General features: G+C 42.9%; 1 protein-coding gene across 2 annotated transcripts; it reads left to right on the top strand.

The window, feature by feature from the left end:
• Positions 1 to 1,078: 1,078 nt before the first annotated feature.
• Positions 1,079 to 16,068, top strand: LOC140178272 (uncharacterized). Of its 2 annotated transcripts, none has more exons than XR_011870796.1 (2): positions 1,079 to 2,496; positions 15,464 to 16,068. XR_011870796.1 is itself a non-coding variant. In XM_072213874.1 (2 exons), the coding sequence occupies exon 2, from the start codon at positions 8,349 to 8,351 to the stop codon at positions 8,904 to 8,906; it is 558 nt and encodes a 185-aa protein (XP_072069975.1). In that variant the 5' UTR covers positions 1,364 to 2,496; positions 7,870 to 8,348; the 3' UTR covers positions 8,907 to 9,125. The 2 variants fall into 2 exon arrangements, 1 of the variants encoding a protein (XP_072069975.1); XM_072213874.1 differs by lacking the exon at positions 15,464 to 16,068 and adding an exon at positions 7,870 to 9,125 and having other exon boundaries at positions 1,364 to 2,496.
• The last annotated feature ends 7,527 nt before the right edge of the window (positions 16,069 to 23,595 follow it).

Here is a 23,595-nt window from a genome sequence, read left to right as displayed (position 1 = left end):
GGGGAGCTTTGAGGGCGATTGCATAAATGAACCATATGGTGGTGAGAGGAAAAAATTTTTTGTAGCAGAAGCAAAGTATAGGAAAAAACCTGAACCGAAGGTCGCTAAAGGTAAAGAAGTGCAGAGATCCACAAGACAAGGTGAAGAAGAAAGCTCACAACAATATAAGGATTCAAGAAAAGTGGAAGAGAAGGTAGAAAAGGCCCCGACAGATGAGAATGCTAAAGATCCAAAAAAGAAGGGATGGACCAAGAACATAAATATTCCAGTTGCAAAAGATAATATCATATGGTTACAAAGGAGTATTGTTGGAGGCACAAAAAAGATGATCAACTTCGAGGCGCTCCGTCAAAGGATTCATAATGAATGACAGTGTGTAACGCATGTAAGGGAATTGGGCGCATACAAAGCAATGCTAACGTTTGACACCATATCCAGTGCGAAGGAAGCGTACACTTTTAGAATGAATGAGCTATTAAAATTTTTCCATATGGCATGGAGATGGGATGAGAGTGAGAGAAGTGAGATAAAAAGGATATGGTTAGAGTGCTATGGAGTACCAATACATGCCTGGTCAACGGAGACTTTTACCAAAATAAGAGATCAATGGGGAGAGGTGGTAAAGTGTGACAATTTAACAAAAACATGTAGCTCATTTAGCGCTGGCCGTGTGCTGATCGATACATGTGTGTTCGATATGATCAATGAGTGATTCATGTCACCGTTGGTATGACCGGATTTGACGTCCTTGTGAAAGACGTAGGTGGAGAAGTGTATTGAGAAGAATGTTTTTCGGAGGAAAAGGTTGACCAAGTAGATGAACACACAGTGATCAGAACAGATATGCAGAACGCTGGCATAAGGGATGAAGCTAGTAGTGGCGCTGAGTCGAAGGTGGCCGGTTGGGATCCGATGGGGGAGATTATGGCAGAGGAAGAATTGGACGAGGAACAACACAAGGGCAAAATTGGAATTTTACTGTCTGAGTTGAATGAATGGAATTTTCAAATTTTAAACTGCCGTTATACTTGTGAAGATGTTACATTATTTAAGGAAAAAGGAGAATAATTTGGCAATTGGAGCTCAGCAGGAGGAAGATTCTGATTGCACTTTATCATGTAATTATGAGGAGATATGCAAAGAGTATCCAAAGGCTTATGGAAGGGGACTCATTGGGCTGGTGCCAAAAAATCCCAATTATTTGAAACAGAAGGAGGGAACACAAAAGAACAGCAAGGCCCAACGGTATGTTGATGGACTGGGGCGGGCTCAAGCGGGTAGGGTTGGATGGGCGGATCAGACGACCCAGCTGATTGGCTGGGCTCCTACCCTAACGCGTTCACTCTACGATGCACGAAGCCAATGGGGGGAGGACAAGGGAGTCCTTGGCGGGAGCGACTTACTCCCCGGTGATTATTGCGTGGCGCATGATCGTAGCAGAGTAACGCAGAGCATTGGGCGGTCGGATGGTGTCGACGAGGATGCGCGGCACACGGCAGTGGAGAGTTCGGCTGAAGTGGGGGTCGCCTGGCAGAGCAGGTGGTCCGGCTGAATGGCTGTGCAGTGCCTACTCCAGAGCACTCCTTCCAAGGTGCACGAAGCCATAGGAAGCAGATGAGGGAGTCTTGGGCGGGAGTGCTTTGCTGCTGGGTGACTGTTGTGTGGCGCACGGAACTGCCAGGGAACAGCACCGTGTTGGTCGATTAGCCGGTGCTGAAGAGGAGGAGCGGCGTACCGAAGCAGCGAGCCAAAGAAGTGGCCGTGAGGAACACGAACACGATGAGGAAAATGGGCTATCTGTTAATCAAGCAACTAATCAAAAAAGGATGAATCTGAAACAGAACGAGTTGAGAGGGAGAGAGCCGATTGGAGGAGTACAGAGACAATATGAAGGTATAGCTGAAATAGAAAACACTAACGTTCAAGAGGATGGGCAGGTGTCTGGCGATCTAATTTGTGAGATATCAAAGACAGGGGAGATGTCGTTAGTGGAGTTGGGGGAAGGATCTGGAGACGGGGAAGAAAATGAACATGAAGCTATGCACGAAGGGTGATAAACCACTATTTCATGGTTTATCTTGTGCTCAATTGAGTGGTTTTTATCAACTCTTTATCCACTTATTCATACTAATCGCATGTTTTACGTTTTTCTTCCTGATTTTGTGCTATGATTGAATACATGTTTCTTTGATCTTAAATTCACTAATTTTAATTCTCTATTATTACCATTCAATGCTTTGATATGTGTGTTAAGTATTTTCAGAGATTAAAGGGTCAACGATCTACAGAGACAATCAAAGTCGAAATTGGGAAGAGGAGTTGGCAGACAATAAAGAGGCTTGGAAACTGGCGGTAGAATCAAGAGCAGTACCATGCAGTGATGAGGAGGACATCATGGCAATCCTCCAGGAGAAAAATGAAGCTATAGCTTTGAAACAAAGACTGTCGAAGCAAAAAGAGAAAATCAGAAGAAGTCGGCCTAAAACACGCAAACAGGTGTGTAATAAAATTTACAAATGATTTTAAGCTCTTGGAATGTTAGGGGGTTGGGAGGTGTAGCGAAATTGAATATGATAGAAAAACTTCAAAAATAAGTTCAGGCTAGATATGTTGGGTTTGATAGAAACAAAAAAAGAGATAGTGAATATATATGATGTAGCTAGGATTTGGGGAAATAATAGCGCTAACCGGGAGTGTGTTAATTCTGTTGGTGCCTCAGGAGGTCTCCTGTTAATTTGGGATGAATCTGTATTTAGATTGTTGAATTCCTATAAAGGAGATAGGTGGTTATGTGTAGAAGGAGTGGTGACTAAAGATAACTTTCACTGTGCTATTTGTCTGGTATATGGGCTGCATGTGCGAAACAAAAAGCTCTTAATGTGGGAGGAATTAAGCTATATCGCAGGTTTGTGTCAAATTCCATATTGTTATATGGGAGATTTCAATGAAATTGTGCACATAGAGGAAAGAAAAGGGGCAACCAGCTTGCCAACTTTTGCTGAAGAATTCAGAAATTGGATTAACGATATGGAGTTAGTCGACTTGGCGCTGAATGATCGCAAGTATACATGGTTTAGAGGTCAGCCCTGCAGTCGTATTGACAGAAGTCTGCTTAACTTGGAGTGGTTTGATGCGCTCCCGGACACTTGTCTTAAAGGAGGATCGAGAGGCTTATCAGATCACTGTCCTTTGATAGTGGAAGACAGAAGAATTGTTCAGGGCCCAAGACCATTCCACAATTTAGACTCGTGGTTCACATATGAAGGCTTCCTAAGGATGGTGAAGGAAGAATGGAGGGGGTTGGGTGATATGCAGTTTTAAGAGAAACTGAAAGCATTGTCAAAACCTTTGAGCAAATGGCACAAGCAGTACTTTAGGGACATACCTGAAAAGATACAAAAGTTTGAGGACGAGATCAAGAAAGTGGATGATATGGTTAGCAACGATGTTCATGACGGTACAATAGAAGCAAGAAGGAAGGCACTGGTACGATATTGTGAGGTATGGTATACGAGACAAGATATACACTGGAAGCAAATGTTTAGGTCTAGGCATGCCGACGAGATAGACAGGAACACTAGATACTTCCATAATATTGCATCGGGCAGAAGAAGGAACAACATGATTGACTCATTAGTGATTAATGGAAGGTTAGTAAGGAATCATGCAAGAATTAAGGTCGCCATTAGAGACTTCTACAGAAACCTATATCACCAGGAAGCCTTGCCAAACATCAGCTTTCGGGATGGCCTAGTAAATCGGTTGGAGTTGGAGGAAGCTCAAGCACTAGAGGTGTTACCGTCGGAGGAGGAAATAAAGGATGCAGTCTGAGAATGCGAATCATCTAAGGCTTTGGGGGACGATGGTTATAACATGAACTTTATAAAAAGGTGTTGTGAGGATATTGGAGTGGAACTTACTAAAGATGTGATGAGTTTCTTTGAGACGGCAAGGTTACCAACAGATTCCAATGTTACTTGGGTAGCACTGGCTCCAAAGTTTGTGGGAGTAAAGGAGATAAAGGATCTTAGACCAATCAATATGGTTGGGTGCGTCTACAAGGTCATATCAAAAGTGTTGACAAGAAGGATGAGGATTGTAATGCCAAGGTTAGTTGGGGAATCACAGACTGTATTTGTCAAAGGAAGAATGATACATGATGGAGCGCTAATAGCATGTGAGATTGTACAGTGGCTAAAACTAAAGAAGAAGACATCAACAATCATCAAATTGGACTTCCAAAAAGCCTATGACAGAGTCAACTGGAACTTTGTTGATATGGTGCTAGAAAAGATGGGATTCAGTACAAGATGGAGGACATGGATCACAGAATGCATTAGATCAGCATCTATCTCCATAATGGTTAACGGGACACCATCAAAACCTTTTAAGATGGAAAGAGGGCTTTGGCAAGGTGACCCGTTATCACCTTTTCTATTCGTTCTAGTTGTAGACGTTTTGAACAGGATGATTGGGGAGGTGGTAACGAATAGGAGAATAGCCCCTCTCTTAGTCGGCAAGAATAATATAGAGCTATCACATCTTCAATTTGCTGATGACACTATATTATTCTGTCGGTCGGAGAAGGAAATAGTCAGAAATTACAAGAGGCTGTTGAGATGCTTTGAAGTGATGTCTGGATTGAGTATTAACTTTGACAAGTATAGTTTGATACCGGTGAATCATAGTCAGGAGTAGGTTGGTCGAATGTGTCATTTATTAGGGTGCCAGACGGCGAGTCTACCAGTGAAGTATCTAGGCATTGAGCTAGGAGCAAACCCAAGGCTAGTTAAAACATGGAAGCCAGTAATAGATAAAGTAGAGGAGAAACTTAGTTTGTGGAAAGCAAATGTGCTTAGCAAAGCAGGGAAGTTGATCCTCGTCAAGTCAGTGATTAATAGTCTGCCTATTTACTATTTGAGTTTGTATAAAATACCGGCTATGGTGGCAAAAAAAGTAATTTCACTGTAAAGGAGATTCTTTTGGGGGAAGGATGATGGGCATCCTGGGATGGCTATTGTAAAGTGGAAGTTGATACAGACACCAAAAAAACTAGGAGGGCTGAGTGTGGGAGATGCGATGATTCGTAATACCGCTTTATTGTTTAAGTGGGTGGTGGAGATTTTCTAAGGAGGATTGTTGGTGCACGAATTGTAAATCACACTTTTCACAACTCGTACCACTAACCAGCAAGTGCACTGGGTCATCCAAGTAATACCTTACGTGAGTAAGGGTCGAATCCCACGGAGATTGTTGGCTTGAAGCAATCTATGGTTATCTTGTAACTCTTAGTCAGGATATCTGTTCCGAGGGTTACCTGAAACGGTAGGTCGATCTCGGACGAGATCTTCTGTACTGGTCAGAGCTAATGTGTCCGGATGGTAAATGGCGGCCAGAGCTGTTACGTCCGACTTGCTGGGCTGGCTGTGCAGCTGATTCTTCGTCACCAGAGGGTGGGGGGTACCTACAAGAGACTCCGATGCTTAAGTTAGCATGGGTATTAAACAGGTTTTTTGTGTAGATTAGAGTATGAGTTATACTTGGGTGCTCCAGTGTATTTATAATGGTTGTAGAGTGACCTTTTTGGATAAGATAAGTTAGTTATCTTATCTTATATTTATCTTTTGAGTTGAGGTTAGCGTATCTTCAAGGGAACCGCCCTTCTCTCTGTAAGCCTGGGCTGCCTTAGGACTTGGGTCGTGTTCCTTGATTTTGGGCCCTTCTTTGGGCTTTCCTGTCGATTTGGCCGAGCTCTTTGAGAAGAGGTCGAATAGTCGGACCTAAAGAGGTCGTCGCTTTATTACTGAACATCCTGGATCGGATAGTTTGACCCAGGGTGTGAACAGTGCCCCTGCTTGAGCTCGGTCTTCTGCTTTGAGGTCGAGTCCTTGACTTCGAGCTTTCTCTAGTGAAGCCGAACTCGAGCATTTGTCGACTTCTTCATTGTAGATTTCTTCGTTTTTGAATGCGAAACGTTTTCTTCTAAAAGCGCGCGCTTTTGTATTAACGGTTTGTTCTTGGGAACGTGCGAGGGTTTAATACCTTCATTAATTGGTATTAATTGCCCCGTTTCCCTTGCCTTTATTTTGAATTTTTGCTTATCAGAAACGGTTTCTCTTCTTCATTTTTCTTTTTAACTTCTCCCTTCGTTCTCTCGCTCTCTGTTTCTGTCTTTTCTTGCGTTGCGGCATCATTCAGTGATCCGGTGATTTTGGATTTTGCCTTCTGTTTCTAACTTCTTCCGAAGCTTTCCACTTTTTCCAGGTTAGTTCCATTTGCAATTTCTTCTTTTTCGTTACTTTGTCTTTGGTTTTGTCGTGAAGCTTTGATATTTGGATGCATGTCAAAAAAGCTTGAATCTTTTTATGACCTCATGTTTGCTTGTCGCTGTAACGTGTTTTCTCTTACTTCCCTTTTCGCTTTTTCGCATATCCTTGGTATTTTCGTTGAGGCTTTCTAGGGCTTTGCATGTTCTACTGTCGCTTCTGTCTGGTCTTTTGAAAAAACTGCATCTTTGCTCATTTAATCGAAGATTGCCCCTTGGCTTTTGCCCTGTTGATAGCTTTCCCTGTTGCTGCGATATTTGTTTTGGTTTTCTTTGCTCGTTTGGGGTTTTATTTTCGATGGCTACTTCTTCTGAACATTTCGTTGTTATCTGCCTTCGTTTTTTATTTCAAACTGGTACGGTGAGTCTGGGAGGTAGCTCATTTGGATGGCCGCGTTTGATCTGTGGCTCGTGGCCTTTGTTTTGGTTGTAGAACAGAGAGGGTTTTTCTAGTGTCGAGACGTATGCCTATTTTCCTAAATCCTTGTCCTGTTAACTGCCTCCAAATGATGCCCCTGGATCCTTTTGGCATGGGTCCTGGGGTTTCCTTTTGTTGCTTGTACTGTACTAGATTATGTTGGCCGAGTTATTCTGATTTCATTTAGGACGTTTTTAGTAATCCAATCTTCTTTTCTTTGTTTGTAGGACTAGTTTGGCCATGTCTTCTCGCAATAATATTGTAGAGATGTCTTCTAAAGTGCCCGAGGGGATGTCCGATTGGCTGGACTCCCTTGTCTTAATGTGTGTCTCTGTTGTGGATGCTGAGTTTTGTATAGAGCTGAGGAAACGTCATAGGGTTTGTGGTGGCGGTGCTCGAGAGAGAGATTATGAACTTGTGGCGCCCGACTCTGACGAGAGGGTTTGTTTTCCTACTTCTGTCGAGGGGGAGTGTCCCTTTTTCTACGCCTATGAATATTTCTTCAGCCAGTTGGATGTTACTTTTCCCTTTACTGCTTTCGAGACCGACTTGTTGTGGTCGTGTAACATTGCCCCATCCTAGCTTCATCCAAATTCATGGGGCTTTATCAAGATCTTTCAGCTGCTTTGCCAAGAGTTAGGCATAACACCTTCTCAAACTCTTTTCCTCTATCTTTTTGTTTCTGCCAAGCCTGGAGCTTCTTCCAAAAAGAAAGCTTCCTGGGTTTCTTTCAGGTCGACCCAGGGGCGTAAAGTGTTTGCCATGTACGATGAGTCTTTTAAAGATTTTAAGAATTATTTCTTCAGAGTTCGTGCTGTTGAGGGGGCCCGCCCCTTTTTTCTTGATGAAAATGATGAGCCTGCTTTCCCTCTAGAATGGCAAAAGAATGTGAGAGTGTCTCACTATACATGGGAGATGCTTGACGAGGTTGAGCGGGCTTTTGTAATTGTTCTTGAAGATTTATGGGGGGAACCACCCCATCTTGATACAAAAAGGTTTTTGAGTGACCCGTCCTTGGTTTGAACTGCCTTGGGTATTGTCTGACTTGTTTCTATACTTGCTTCTTAGTTTTGCTTCCTCTATTTGTGATTGTAACCCATTACTGTGGTTGATTCTGTATTTTCAGAGATGTCAAAAAACAATGATTCCATGAAGGCCTTCAAAAAGGCAAGGAAGGCTGCTGCTGCTCAAAATATCTCGGCCAAGGTGGCAGGAGAGGGATCCTCTCAAGTTCAGGTGAAGCCGCCCGTGCCAAGTTCTCCCGGGCCAAGGAAGGTAATCCCTACTCCTCGAGTTTGACTGGCCGAGCCTCCACAGACTTCTGTCACTGCTTCTGGTGCTCCTCCCAACAAAAAACAAAAAACAATTGAGCCTTTCAACCTTGACGCTCCTGACTTTGATGCGGTGGAGTTTGTTGATCAGTAGATCGGTCCGTATGGTGCCTTCCCCATGGATGATGTTTCACTCCTTCGCCATTTAGATTTTATAACTCGGAGTAGCATCAAGATGGCGTATATGGGAGCTGCCCTGTATCGGACTGCCCAAAATCTTCCCCTTCACGCTACCAAAGCCTTTATGGAGGAGGCTAAATAGGAGTTCGATCAGATGAAGGGTTTGAAGGAGGAGCTTGAGGTGAAAGTAGCCAAACTGGAGAAGGATCTGAAGAACGAGAAGGCTAGCTCTCTTGCCCTGGTGGCTTCTATGAGGTTGGCCGAGGACACTGCGTTGAGGCATAAAGATAGTTACGTCACGTCCTATCGGGAGGTAATGCGCTTGAGAGAGGAGTTGGAGTCTGCCCGAGTTGATTACTCCGAGCTCCAAGGTCATCTGGTCGGCAGCGTAAATGCTGCTTATGACAACTTGAAGGAGCAGGTTCAAGTTCTTGCTCCTGAGCTTGACCTTACTCTCTTCATCTTGGATAACATGGTGAGGGATGGTAAGATTGTCCCTGACGACCCGAATGATGATGATGTCGGTCCTCTCTCTGTGCCTGATGCCAAAGTGTCGACTTCTATAGTTCCTCCAGCCGCGGTCGTTCCTCCAGAATTAGATCCTGATTGCCAAATTCTGAATAGGGACGATGGTACAGTGGATGCAGTGCCTCTCCAGGCTCTCCCTCTTTCACCCCGTACTGATACTGCCGAGAAGCCTTCTGATGTTTGAATGAATTATCTATCTGTTCGTGTGCGTTGCCCGGCTTGTGGGCTTTTAAACTCTTTATTTATGTTTTGCTAACTGTTGACACTTCTGAGTTGCTTGTTTAGCAACTTTATTTTGAAAAACAAAAGTAACCTCCAGGCTTTTGGGGCAGATTTTGGTGGCCTCTGAAGCTTTGTTATAACTTTATATTTTTATATCATGCTTATTTGCACTTGACTTGGCATTTTTCTGGGTTTCGAGAATGTTGGAGCCTTGCTGTTCGACCTCTTTTGTGCTTGTGGCTTTGACCCCTTTGAGGCAACAAGTAAAAAATCCTGTTTTGTTTGAGACCTTTTGTGGGGTCTCTGCCAAGTATTGCTTATTGTAGCTTTCGCACTTTTATATGGGTCGACTTCGTTATGTCGGGTCTTTCCTTATGTGGACCGACTTCGTTATGTCGTATCAAGTTACTTTGTAATCCTCTTTCTTGGACCTTGTTCAGGTCTCTTTCAGGGATTACTTTTATAACTTTTATGTTTTGGGCCGACTTCATCATGTCGGGCCCTTCCAAGTTATTTTTGTAATCCTCTTTCTTGGACCTTGTTCAGGTCTCTTTCAGGGATTACTTTTATAACTTATATGTTTTGGGCCGACTTCATCATGTCGGGCCCTTCTAAGTTATTTTTGTAACCCTCTTTCTTGGACCTTATTCAGGTCTCTTTCAGGGATTACTTTTATAACTTATATGTTTTGGGCCGACTTCATCATGTCGGGCCCTTCTAAGTTATTTTTGTAATCCTCTTTCTTGGACCTTGTTTAGGTCTCTTTCAGGGATTACCTTTATAACTTTTATGTTTTGGGCCGACTTCATCTTGTCTGGCCCTTCTAAGTTATTTTTGTAATCCTCTTTCTTGGACCTTGTTCAGGTCTCTTTCAGGGATTACCTTTATAACTTTTATGTTTTGGGCCGACTTCATCATGTCGGGCCCTTCTAAGTTATTTTTGTAATCCTCTTTCTTGGACCTTGTTCAGGTCTCTTTCAGGGATTACTTTTATAACTTTTGTGTTTTGGGCCGACTTCATCATGTCGGGCCCTTCTAAGTTAAAGTAATCCTCTTTTATAGGGTTGGCCAGACCTCTTTTCAGGATTTACTTATAACTTGGGTTGACTTGGTCCGACTTCTCAACGTCGGCCAGTCTTTAAGTTATTATTTAGCAATCCGTTAAGACCTCGTCAAGTCCTTTCTCCGGATCACTTTTGATAAGTTTTTGCATTATTCCGTTTTCATCTTTGCCGATTTGTAGAAGGCGGATTCGATCTTTGTTTGGTCGACCTTTGGATGAATTGTGTTTTCATCTCTGTTGGTCTTTATCGTGATCGTGCAGTGAATTTGTCTTTCACTTTCTGCCGATCAGTTGCTTTATAATCGGACAATGAATGTTCAGATTAATGCGTCTTAAAAACTTGTAGAATCATCTCATATATTTTATTTTAAAAGAAAATAAAAATATGTACATATAACCCATATATTTTTTATCCTTTTGGATCGGATAATTTCTGGATATCAACATGGTGCCTCGTTAAAAAACCTTTTCAGGAAAAAGAGTGCATCTCATGCGGAAATCTTTTATCATTTCTAGCTATAGTACCTTCTTAGGTTGCAGGCGTGCCACGATCTAGGAAGCTCTCGTCCGTCGAGTTCGGATAGTCTGTAGAAGCCCTTCCCGAGTACTTCTATAACTCGGTAGGGTCCTTTCCAGTTTGCTGCTAGCTTTCCTTCTCCGGGTCGAGATGTTCCGATGTCATTTCGAATTAGGATAAGATCATTTTTAGCGAAACCTCTTGGCACTATTCTTTGATTATATCTGGAAACCATTCGTCGCTTTAGTGTTTCTTCCTTGATCCGAGCTCTCTCTTGGATTTCGGGAAGTAGGTCGAGCTCTTCCCTTTGAAGTTGGGAGTTGGCTTCTTCATTGTAATAGATCACTCTAAGCGACCCTTCCTCGATCTCTATTGGAATCATTGCCTCCGTTCCGTATGCCAATCAGAAGGGTGATTCCTTTGTGGTGGAATGTGGCGTTGTTCGATATGCCCATAGGACTTGTGGGAGTTCTTCGGCCCAAGCTCTTTTTGCGTCTTGTAATCTCTGTTTTAACCCAGCCAATATGACTTTGTTTGCCGCTTTGGCTTGTCCATTGGCTTGGGGATGTTCGACGGAGGTGAACTGGTGTTTTATGTTCAGATCGGCCACCCAACTTTCTGAAGCCTGCATCTGTGAACTGGGTGCCATTCTCTGTGGTGATGGAGTATGGAATCCCAAACCTTGTGACAATGTTCCTATATAGGAATTTCCGGCTTCTCTGAGCAGTGGCGTTGGCTAGTGGTTCTGCCTCGATCCACTTTGTGAAATAGTCTACCCTTACTATGAGGAATTTAACTTGTCCCGATCCCTGGGGAAAGGGTCCGAAAAGATCAAGTCCCCATTTGGCAAATGGCCAAGGTGAGGTCACGCTGATGAGCTTTTCTGGCGGGGCGACGTGAAAGTTGGCATGTTTCTGGCATGGTGGACATGTCTTTACAAATTCTGTAGCTTCCTTTTGTAGAGTTGGCCAATAAAATCCCGCCCAGAGTACTTTTTTGGTGAGAGCTTGTGCTCCGAGATTATTGCCACAAATGCCGCTGTGTACTTCCTCTAAAACTTCCCTTGTTTTGGAGGTCGGCACACATTTTAATAATGGTATTGAGATCCCTTTTTTGTATAGGTTGTTGTTTATGATAGTATAGTACTGTGCCTCCCTTTTTAACCTCTTTGCCTCCTTTTCATCTGTGGGGAGTGTTTCTGTTTTGAGGTAGTTAATTATGGGGGTCATCCATCCTTGATCCTGAACTGTTATGGCTAGGACTTTTTCTTCTTCCGATATTGACGGGTTCTGTAGTATTTCCTGGATGAGGCTTCTATTGTTGCCCCCTGTTTTGGTGCTGGCTAGTTTTGAGAGTGCATAAGCTCGGGCGTTTTGTTCACGAGGTATGTGGCGGATCTCATATTTCCCGAGTTGTCCGAGCTGTTCCCTGGTTTTATCCAAATACTTTTTTATGGTGGGATCCTTGGCTTGGTAGCTCCCTGTTATTTAAGAGGTGACTACTTGTGAGTCGCTGAAGATGACGAGCTTTTGGGTTCCCACCTCCTTAGCCAGCTTCAAACCAGCTAGTAATGCTTCATATTCCGCCTGGTTGTTTGAAGCAGGGAATCCGAACTTGAGGGAAAGCTCAATTTGGGTGCCTTGGTTGCTTTCGATTATCACACTTGTGCCGCTTCCCGTTTTGTTTGAGGAACCGTCTATGTAAATATTCCATTCTATGGGAGTCTCCGGGGTGTCTGTAAATTCTGCAATGAAGTCGGCTAAGTATTGTGATTTGATGGCTGTCCGAGCTTCGTATTGAAGGTCGAACTCGGACAACTCGACTGCCCATTGTAGGATTCTGCCTGCTAGATCTGTTTTCTGCAATATCCCTTTTATGGGCTGGTTGGTCCTAACCTTAATGGTGTGGGCTTGGAAGTACGGGCGAAGACGTCGAGATGTTAGTATGAGTGCATAGGCAAATTTTTCTATTTTTTTGGTAGTTCAGCTCGGACCCCTGTAGTGCTTTACTGATGAAGTAGACGGGTTGTTGCCCACTTTCGTCTTCTCTGACTAGTGCTGAGGCTATTGCCCGACTTCCTACCGCGAGGTATAATATGAGTGGTTCTCCTTCTCGTGGCCGAGATAGGATAGGTGGCCGTCCCAAGAATTCTTTGAAGTCTTGGAAGGCTTGCTCACATTCCGTTGTCCATTCGAACTTCTTTCCTTTCCTTAGAGTAGCATAGAAGGGGAGAGATCTTATTGCTGATCCCTCTAGAAATCTGGACAAGGCTGCCAGCCTCCCGTTGAGTTGTTGTACTTCTTTGACACAGGTTGGGCTCTTCATATTGAGTATGGCTTTGCATTTATCCGGATTTGCCTCGATTCCTCTTTGAGTGAGCATAAAACCCAAGAACTTGTCAGCTTCTACTGCAAAGGTGCATTTTGCAGGATTGAGCCGCATGCCATGCTTCCTTATAGTGTCAAAGACTTGGACCAAGTCAGACAATAATGTCTCTTTACTTTGTGTCTTTATCAACATGTTGTCTACATAGACTTCCATGATTTTTCCAATATGGTCTGAAAAGACTTTGTTCATCAGCCTTTGATAAGTAGCTCCCGCATTCTTGAGACCAAAAGGCATCACAATGTAGCAATAATTTGCTTTTGGTGTTAAGAACGAGGTCTTTTCTTGATCTGGTGGATACATGGGGATTTGATTGTATCCAAAATATGCATCCATAAACGAGAGGTATCTATATCCGGAGGAGGCATCTACCAGAGCGTCGATACTTGGGAGCGGATAAGGATCTTTTGGGCAGGCTTTGTTGAGATCTGTATAGTCGGTGCACATTCACCACTTCCTGTTTGATTTTTTCACCAAGACGACATTAGCTAACCATAGTGGGTATACTTGACTTCTCTTATGAATCCTGCCTCCAGTAGGGCTTGTACCTGCTCTTCCACAGCTTGGGACCTTTTGGGTCCGAGCTTTCTATGCCTCTGTTGTACTGGCCGAGATCCAGGATAGACTGCTAGCTTATGACACATTAACTCGGGGTCTATGCCTGGCATGTCTGCAGCCTTCCACGCAAAGAGGTTGATATTGTCTTGTAGAAACTATACGAGTGTTTCTTTTATGTCTCCTTTTAGAGTCGTGCCAATATTGGTTGTTTTGTCCGGGATGTCTCCGATCTAGACCTTTTCTATTTCACCTTTAGGATGTTGACGGAGTTCTTCTCGCCTCTGAGCTCCACCTTGATCGTATGGAATTCTTCTCCTTTGCCTCTGAGGTTTAGACTTTCGTTATAACAGCGGTGCGTCATCTTCTGATATGCTTTTATCGTAGCTATTCCTTCTGCAGTTGGGAATTTCATGCATAGATGTGGAGTTGAAACTATTGCGCCGAGTTGATTTAACGTTGTCTGACCTATTAGGGCGTTGTAGGCTGAACTCACGTCAACCACGATGTAGTCTATTTTGAGAGTTCTGGATTGGTTTCCTTTCCCGAACGTTGTGTGTAGTGAGATGTATCCAAGTGGCTGTACTGGGGTATCTCCCAGTCCAAACAAGCTGTTCGGGTATTCTCTAAGCTCTTTTTCTTCTAAGCCGAGCTTGTCGAAGGCAGTTTTGAATAAGATGTCGGCGGAGCTCCCTTGGTCTATTAGTGTGCGGTGGACATTGGCGTTTGCCAGTATGATGGTGATGACCATAGGATCGTCATGTTCTGAGATGATACCGGATGCGTCTTCTTTAGTGAACGTAATTGCAGGGATGTTGGACACTTCCTCCTTTCCTTCGACGTGATATACCTCTTTAAGATATCTTTTGTGGGATGATTTGGAGATTCCTCCTCCTGCAAATCCTCCGTGTATCATATGAACATGTCTTTTTGGCGTATGAGGTGATCGTTCAGTTCGTCCGACCTCCTCGTCCCTTCTCCTTTTTCTTTGCTCATCGTCTCGGGTGGCCAAATAACGATCTAGTTTTCCTTCTCTTACTAACTTTTCTATGACATTTTTTAGATCAAAGCACTCGTTGGTAGAATGTCCACGGACACGATGGTATTCGCAATACTCGTTTCGGTTTCCTCCTCCTCTTTTGCCTTTGAGTGGTCGAGCTGGGGTATTTTTTCTGTGTGGCAAACTTCTTTGTACACATCCACAAGAGACACCCAAAGGGGGTGTAATTATGATATTTTTTAATTTTTTCTCCTTGTCGATATTTTTTCTTTTTGGATTCTTTATCTTTATCCCGGTAGGTGAATCCGGATTTTGAGGTTTCCCCCAGTCGAGAATTTTCTTCCATGTTGATGTATTTCTCCGCTCGTTCTTGCACTTTGTCCAAAGATGTGGGGTACTTCTTTGATATGGATTGGATAAAAGGTCCTTCACGTAGGCCATTGATGAGGCCCATGATGGCGGCCTCTGTTGGCAAGCTTTGTATGTCTAGACATGTTTTGTTGAATCTTTCCATGTAGTTCCGAAGACTTTCCCGATCTCCTTGCTTGATCCCTAGTAAGCTGGGGGCGTGTTTAGCCTTGTCTTTTTGGATGGAGAATCTGGCCAGGAACTTTTTGGCTAGGTCATCAAAGCTTGTGATGGACTTTGGAGGTAGGTTGTCGAACCATCTGATCGCTGTTTTCGTGAGAGTTGTTGGAAAGGCTTCGCAGCGAACTGCATCTGAGGCGTCGGTGAGGTACATTCTACTTCTAAAATTGCTGAGGTGATGGTTGGGATCTGTGGTGCCGTCGTACAAAGTCATATCCGGAAGTTTGAAGTCCTTAGGGATTTTGTTCTTCATGATTTCTGATGAGCGGATAATTTATACGCTTTTGGGCATTGTTTTTAGTATGTTTTTAGTATATTTTAGTTAGTTTTTATTATGTTTTTATTAGTTTTTAAATAAAAATCACATTTCTGGACTTTACTATGAGTTTGTGTATTTTTCTGTGATTTCAGGTATTTTCTGGCTGAAATTGAGGGACCTGAGCAAAAATCTGATTCAGAGGCTGAAAAAGGACTGCAGATACTGTTGGATTCTGATCTTCCTGCACTCAAAGTGGATTTTCTGGAGCTACAGAAGCTCAATTGGCGTGCTCTTAATTGCGTTGGAAAGTAGACATCCTGGGCTTTCCAGCAATATATAATAGTCTATACTTTGCCCGAGATTTGATGGCCCAAACCGGTGTTCAAAGTCAGCTCAAGAATTCTGGCATTTAACGCCAAAACTGGCACAAAAGCTGGAGTTAAACGCCCAAACTGGCACAAAAGCTGGCGTTTAACTCCAAGAAAAGCCTCTACTCGAAAATGCTTCAATGCTCAGCCCAAGCACACACTAAGTGGGCCCCGGAAGTGGATTTTTACGTCATTTACTTATTTCTGTAAACCCTAGGTCACTAGTTCATTATAAATAGGACCTTTTGCTATTGTATTTGTACCTCATGACACTTTACACGTTTCATATTGTATCTTTGACGGCATGAGTCTCTAAACCCCATGGTTGGGGGTGAGGAGCTCTGCTGTGTTCTGATGAATTAATGCAATTACTATTGTTTTCCATTCAATCACGCTTGTTTCTATTCTAAGATATTCATTCGCACTTCAACCTGATGAATGTGATGATCTGTGACACTCATCATCATTCTCACCTATGAACGCGTGCCTGACAACCACATCCGTTCTACATGCAATCAAGCTTGAATGTGTATCTCTTGGGTTTCTAATCTAAGATTGGAACCTTCGTGGTATAGGCTAGAACTATTAGCGGCCATTCTTGAGATCTGGAAAGTCTAAACCTTGTCTGTGGTATTCCGAGTAGGATCTGGGAAGGGATGGCTGTGACGAGCTTCAAACTCGCGAGTGTTGGGCGTGTGACAGACGCAAAAGGATCAATGGATCCTATTCCGACATGATCGAGAACCGACAGATGATTAGCCGTGGGGTGACAGCGTGCGTTGAACATTTTCACTGAGAGGACGGGATGTAGCCATTGACAACGGTGAAACCCAACATACAGCTTACCATGGAAGGAGCCTTGCGTGCATGAAGAAGAAGACAATAGGAAAGCTTAGATTCAGAAGCTATAGCATCTCCAAAACCTCAACCTATTCTCCATTACTGCAAAACAAGTATTTATTTCATGTTCTTTTACTTCTTACACTTACATCTGAGAATTATTGATATCCTGACTAAGAGTTACAAGATAACCATAGCTTGCTTCAAGCCGATAATCTCCGTGGGATCGACCCTTACTCACGTAAGGTATTACATGGACGACCCAGTGCACTTGCTGGTTAGTTGTGCGGAATTGCAAAAGTGTGATTGTGATTTCGTGCACAAATTTCCCTAGTGAATGGATCTTGTTCTTTGCGTGAGTTGTCCTCTGAGGTGGTTCGAGTATCTTTTGCTTTGAGATCGGCTTCAAGTTTTAGAAGTTTATCTTCTAATTCCCGGCGTCGCCTTACTACCCTTTGTAGATCCTTTCCAACTTCTCGCTGATGCTGAGTGTCTTTTTCAAGTTGCTTTAAGTGATCTTGAAGTGCTTCTATTACTCCTGGATTTGATGAGTTTTTGTCCCCGTTAGATTCCGGAGTATCTTTTAGCGTAGTGTCCGCGTTCTTGTGCGGTGTTCTATCTTCCAGACCTGAATCGTGATCGTTGTCATAGTCGTCCGCCATGGTGATGGGATGACTTCCAGGTCCCCGGCAACGGCGCCAATGTTCCGAGGGTTACCTGAAACTGTAGGTCGATCTCAGACAAGATCTTCTGTACTGGTCGGAGCTGATGTGTCCGGCTGGTAAATGGCGGCCGGAGCTGTTACGTCCGACTTGCTGGGCTGGCTGTGCAGCTGATTCTTCGTCACCGGAGGGTGGGGGTACCTGCAAGAGACTCCGATGCTTAAGTTAGCATGGGTATTAAATAGGTTTTTTGTGTAGATTAGAGTATGAGTTATACCTGGGTGCTCCAGTGTATTTATAATGGTTGTAGAGTGACCTTTTTGGATAAGATAAGTTAGTTATCGTATCTTATCTTTATCTTTTGAGTTGAGATCAGCGTATCTTCAAGGGAACCGCCCTTCTCTCTGTAAGCCTGGGCTGCCTTAGGACTTGGGTCGTGTTCCTTAATTTTGGGCCCTTCTTTGGGCTTTCTTGTCGATTTGGCCGAGCTCTTTGAGAAGAGGTCAGATAGTCGGACATAAAGAGGTCGGTCGCTTTATTACTGAACATCCCGGATCGGATAGCTCGACCCAAGGTGTGAACAATATCAATTATAATTATCAAGTTGAATTGCGAAGAATATAAGAGCATGAAATAAATACTTGTTATGCAGTAATGGAGAATATGTTGGAGTTTTGGAGATGCTTTGTCTTCTGAATCTCTGCTTTCCTACTGTCATCTTCTTCACGCACGCAAGTTTCCTCCTATGGCAAGCTGTATGTTGGTAGATCACCGTTGTCAATGGCTACCATCCGTCCTCTCAGTGAAAATGGTCCAGGTGCGCTATCACAGCACGGCTAATCATCTGTCGGTTCTCACTCATGTTGGAATAGGATCCATTGATCCTTTTGCGTCTATCACTACGCCCAACCCTTGTGAGTTTGAAGCTCGTCACAGTCATCCAATCCCTGAATCCTACTCGGAATACCACAGACAAGGTTTAGACTTTCCGGATTCTCAAGGATGCTGCCAATGGATTCTAGCTTATACCACGAAGACTCTGATTAAGGAATCCAAGAGATACTCGTTCAATCTAAGGTAGAACGGAAGTGGTTGTCAGGCACGCATTCATAGGTTGAGAATGATGATGAGTGTCACGGATCATCACATTCCTCATATTGAAGTGCGAATGAATATCTTAGATAGAAACAAGCGTGTTTGAATAGAAAACAGAAATAATTGAATTAATTCATCGAGACACAGCAGAGCTCCTCACCCCCAACAATTGAGTTTAGAGACTCATGCCGTCAAAGATACAATGTAAACGTGAAAAATGTCATGAGGTACAAAATAAAATCTCTAAAAGTTGTTTAAATGCTAAACTAGTAGCTAGGGTTACAGAAAATAAGTAACTAAGTGCAGATAGTGCAGAAATCCACTTCCGGGGCCCACTTGGTGTGTGCTTGGGCTGAGCCTTGAGCTTTACACGTGTAGAGGCTTCTCTTGGAGTTAAACGCCAAGTTGTAGCCTGTTTCTGGTGTTTAACTCTGGTTTGCAACCTGTTTTTGGCGTTTAACGCTAGAATAGGGTAAAGACTTGGCGTTAAACACCAATTTGCGTAATCAAAACTTGGGCAAAGTATGGACTATTATATATTGCTGGAAATCCCTGGATGTCTACTTTCCAACACAATTGAGAGCGCGCCAATTGGGCTTTTGTAGCTCCAGAAAATCCATTTCGAGTGCAGGGAGGTCAGAATCCAACAGCATCTGCAGTCCTTTTTCAGCCTCTGAATCAGATTTTGCTCAGGTCCCTCAATTTCAGCCAGAAAATACCTAAAATCACAGAAAAACACACAAACTCATAGTAAAGTCCAGAAATGTGAATTTTGCATAAAAACTAATAAAAACATACTAAAAACTAACTAAATCATACTAAAAACTACCAAAAAATAATGCCAAAAAGCGTATAAATTATCCGCTCATCACAACACCAAACTTAAATTGTTGCTTGTCCCCAAGAAACTGAAAATAAAAGAGGATAAAAAGAAGATAATATACTATAAATTCCAAAATATCAATGAAACTTAGCTCCAATTAGATGAGCGGGACTAGTAGCTTTTTGCCTCTGAACAGTTTTGGCATCTCACTTTATCCTTTGAAGTTCAGAATGGTTGGTATCTATAAGAACTCAGAATTTAGATAGTGTTATTGATTCTCCTAGTTCAGTATGTTGATTCTTGAACACAGCTACTTTATGAGTCTTGGTCGTGGCCCTAAGCACTTTGTTTTCCAGTATTACCACCGGATACATAAATGTCACAGACACATAACTAGGTGAACCTTTTCAGATTGTGACTCAGCTTTGCTAGAGTACCCAATTAGAGGTGTCCAGAGTTCTTAAACACATTCTTTTTTTGCTTTGGATCACGACTTTAACCGCTTAGTCTCAAGCTTTTCACTTGACACCTTCACGCCACAAGCACATGGTTAGGGACAGCTTGGTTTAGCCGCTTAGGCCAGGATTTTATTCCTTTGGGCCCTCCTATCCACTGATGCTCAAAGCCTTGGATCTTTTTTACCCTTGCCTTTTGGTTTAAAGGGTTACTGGCTTTTTGCTCTTGCCTTTTGGTTTAAAGAGCTCTTGGCTTTTTCTGCTTGCTTTTTCTTTTTCTTTTTTTTCTGCCATTTTTTTTTCGCAAGCTTTTGCTTTTTACTGCTTTTTCTTGCTTCAAGAATCAATTTTATGATTTTTCAGATTATCAAATAACATTTCTCCTTTTTCATCATTCTTTCAAGAGCCAACAATTTTAACATTCATAAACACAAATTCAAAAGACATATGCACTGTTCAAGCATTCATTCAGAGAAACAAAAAGTATTGTCACCACATCAAAATAATTAAACTAATTTCAAGGATGCATTCGAAATCATGTACTTCTTGTTCTTTTGTGATTAAAAAAATTTTTCATTTAAGAAAGGTGATGGATTCATAGGACATTCATAGCTTTAAGGCATAGACACTAGACACTAATGATCATGTAAGAAAGACACAAACATTAATAAACATAGAGCATAGATAACGAAAACAGAAAAAAATAAATAGACAAGGAGATTAAGGAACGGGTCCACCTTAGTAAGGGTGGTGTCTTCTTCCTCTTGAAGAACCAATGGTGCTCTTGAGCTCCTCTATGTCTCTTTCTTGCCTTTGTTGCTCCTCCCTCATAGCTCTTTGATCTTCTCTAATCTCATGGAAGGTGCCATATGGTTATGGAAAATTAAAAAGCGGGGCTTTTTTCACACCAAACTTAAAATGTTTGCTCGACCTCGAGCAAAAGAAGAAAGAAAAGAGTAGAAGAAGAATAAATGAAGGAGATGGAGGGAGGTGAGTAGTTCGGCCATGTGTGGGTGGATTTAGGAGGGGAATGGTTTGAATTTGAATGGTGAGATAGGTGGGATTTTATGATGGATAGATGTGAGTGGTGAAGAGATTATGGTAAGATTTGATAGGTGAAGGGTATTTGGGGAAGAGTGTTATGAGAAGGTGTGAAGAGGAGAGAAGAAGAGGTGGGGTAGGAGGGGATCCTGTGGGGTCCACAGATCCTGAGGGGTCAAGGACTTAGCATCCCTGCTCCATTTAGGCGTGTAAACGCCCTTAGAGTGCAATCCTGGCGTTTAACGCCAGACTGCTGCTTGTTTCTGGCGTTAAACGCCAACTTGATGCTCTGTTCTGGCGTTAAACGCCAATCCTGTGCTTGTTTCTGGCGTTTAACGCCAGCTTGATGCTTCTTTCTGGCGTTAAACGCCAGTCTGATGCTTCTTACTGGCATTTAAACGCCAGTAAGCTTATCTTCCAGGTTGAACTGTTTTTTATGCTATTTTTCATTCTCTTTTTGATTTTTCAGTTGTTTTTGTGACTTCACATGATCATCAACCTAAAAAAAAACATAAAATAGTCATGGAAAATAAATAGATATAATTAAATAACATTGGGTTGCCTCCCAACAAGCGCTTCTTTAATGTCAATAACTTGACAGCGAGCTCTCATGGAGCCTCACAGATAATCAGAGCAGGGTTGGGGCCTCTCAACACCAAACTTAGAGTTTAGTTGTGGCCTCCCAACACCAAACTTAGAGTTTGAATGTGGGGGTTTTGTTTGACTCTGTATTAAGAGAAGCTTTTCATGCTTCCTCTCCATGGTTACAGAAGGAGAACCTTGAGTCCTATAGTTTGCAATGTCTGCAAACCACGAAGCTTCTTGAATAGCAAACAATTGCTCATCCGAAAAGGTTTCAGAGATCTCAGTAGGAGGGAGGGATGCTCCTGCTACTGGTTCTATCCGGGACAGGTGATCAGCTACTTGATTCTCTGTCTCTTATTTCTATATCAAACTCTTGCAGAAGCAACACCCATCTTATGAGTCTAGGCTTTGAATCCTGCTTTGTGTGTAGATATTTAAGAGCAGCATGGTCAGTGTACACAATCACTTTTGATCCCACTAAATAAGATCTGAACTTGTCAATGGCATAAACCACTGCAAGCAACTCCTTTTCTGTGGTTGTGTAATTCTTCTGTGCGTCATTCAAAACACGGCTAGCATAATAAATGACGTGCAGAAGCTTGTTATGCCTCTGTCCCAATACTGCACCAATGGCATGGTCACTGGCATCACACATTAGTTCAAATGGTAATGTCCAGTCTGGTGTAGAAATGACAGGTGCTGTGACCAACTTAGCCTTCAGAGTCTCAAAGGCCTGCAAACACCCTGCAAACATCCATGAAGACTTTCAGAAATTTCTCTACCATATCAGAGAAGATAGAGAGCATGCACCTCTGAAAGATTGCAGGTGCATTGCACAGACCAAAAGGCATTCTTCTGTATGCAAATACTCCAGATGGACATGTGAATGCTGTTTTCTCTTGGTCCTGAGGATCTATTGCAATTTGGTTGTATCCTGGATAGCCATCTAAAAAGCAGTAGTATTCATGACCTGCTAGTCTCTCCAGCATCTGGTCTATGAATGGTAAAGGAAAATGATCCTTCCTGGTGGCTGTATTGAGCCTTCTGTAGTCAATACACATACGCCACCCTGTAACTGTTCTTGTAGGAACCAGTTCATTCTTTTCATTATGAACCACTGTCATTCCTCCCTTCTTAGGGACAACATGGACAGGGCTCACCCAGGGGCTATCAGAAATAGGATAAATAATCCCAGTCTCTAGTAACTTATTGACCTCTTTCTGCACCACCTCCTTCATGGCGGGATTTAGCCGCATCTGTGGTTGAACCACTGGCTTAGCATCATCCTCCAATAGGATCTTGTGCATGCATCTGGCTGGGCTAATGCCCTTAAGATCACTTATGGACCATCTAAGAGCTGTCTTGTGTGTCCTTAGCACCTGAATTAGTGCTTTCTCTTCCTGTGGCTCTAAAGCAGAGCTTATGATTACAGAAAAAGTGTTACCTTCTGCCAGAAATGCATATTGTAGGGATGGTGGTAGTGGTTTGAGCTCGGGTTTAGGAGGTTTCTCCTCTTCCTGAGGAGCTTTCAGAGGTTCTTTTATTTCCTCTGGATCTTCCAGATCAGACTGAACATCTTTAAAAATGTCCTCTAGCTCTGATTCGAGACTCTCAGTCATATTGACCTCTTCCACCAGGGAGTCAATAATATCAACGCTCAGGCAGTCTTCTGATGTGTCTGGATGCTGCATAGCTTTGACAACATTCAACTTAAACTCATCCTCATTGACTCTCAGGGTTATCTCCCCTTTTTGAATGTCAATGAGTGTTCGTCCAGTTGCTAGGGATGGTCTTCCTAGAATGAGAGTTGCACTCTTGTGCTCCTCCATTTTCAGCACTACAAAGTCAGTAGGGAAGACGAATGGCCCAACCCTGACAATCATGTCTTCAATCATGCCTGATGGGTATTTAATGGAGCCATCAGCAAGTTGGAGACATATCCGGGTTGGTTTGACTTCTTCAGTTAAACCAAGCTTTCTGATAGTGGATGCAGGTATTAGGTTGATGCTTGCCCCAAGATCACATAAAGCTGTCTTGGTGCAATTACCCTCTAATATGCATGGTATCATAAAGCTCCCGGGATCTTTAAGCTTTTCTGAGAAGCTTTTCAGAATGACTGCACTGCATTCTTCAGTGAGGAGAACTCTTTCAGTTTCTCTCCAATCCTTCTTATGACTCAAGATCTCTTTCATGAACTTGGCATAAGAGGGTATTTGCTCAAGTGCCTTTGCAAACGGAATCTTTATTTCAAGAGTCCTGAGATAGTCTGCAAAGCGAGCAAATTGACCGATGAGCTCCTCTTGGCGGAGTTTTTGAGGATAAGGCATCTTGGCTTTGTATTCCTCAACCTTAGTTGCTGCAGGTTTATTTCTTACAGAGGTGGTTGGAAAAGCCTTTTTAGAGGAGTTGCTATCA

Source organism: Arachis hypogaea, chromosome 14 (assembly GCF_003086295.3).
Source record: "Arachis hypogaea cultivar Tifrunner chromosome 14, arahy.Tifrunner.gnm2.J5K5, whole genome shotgun sequence".
NCBI lineage: Eukaryota > Viridiplantae > Streptophyta > Magnoliopsida > Fabales > Fabaceae > Arachis > Arachis hypogaea.
The sequence above is the reverse complement of the archived record's forward strand: the minus strand, read 5'-3'. Positions and strand labels throughout refer to the sequence as shown.

Coding starts and splice junctions, on each gene's coding strand:
- LOC140178272 (XM_072213874.1), top strand. CDS start 8,349: ATGAAGGGTTTGAAGGAGGAGCTTGAGGTGAAAGTAGCCAAACTGGAG.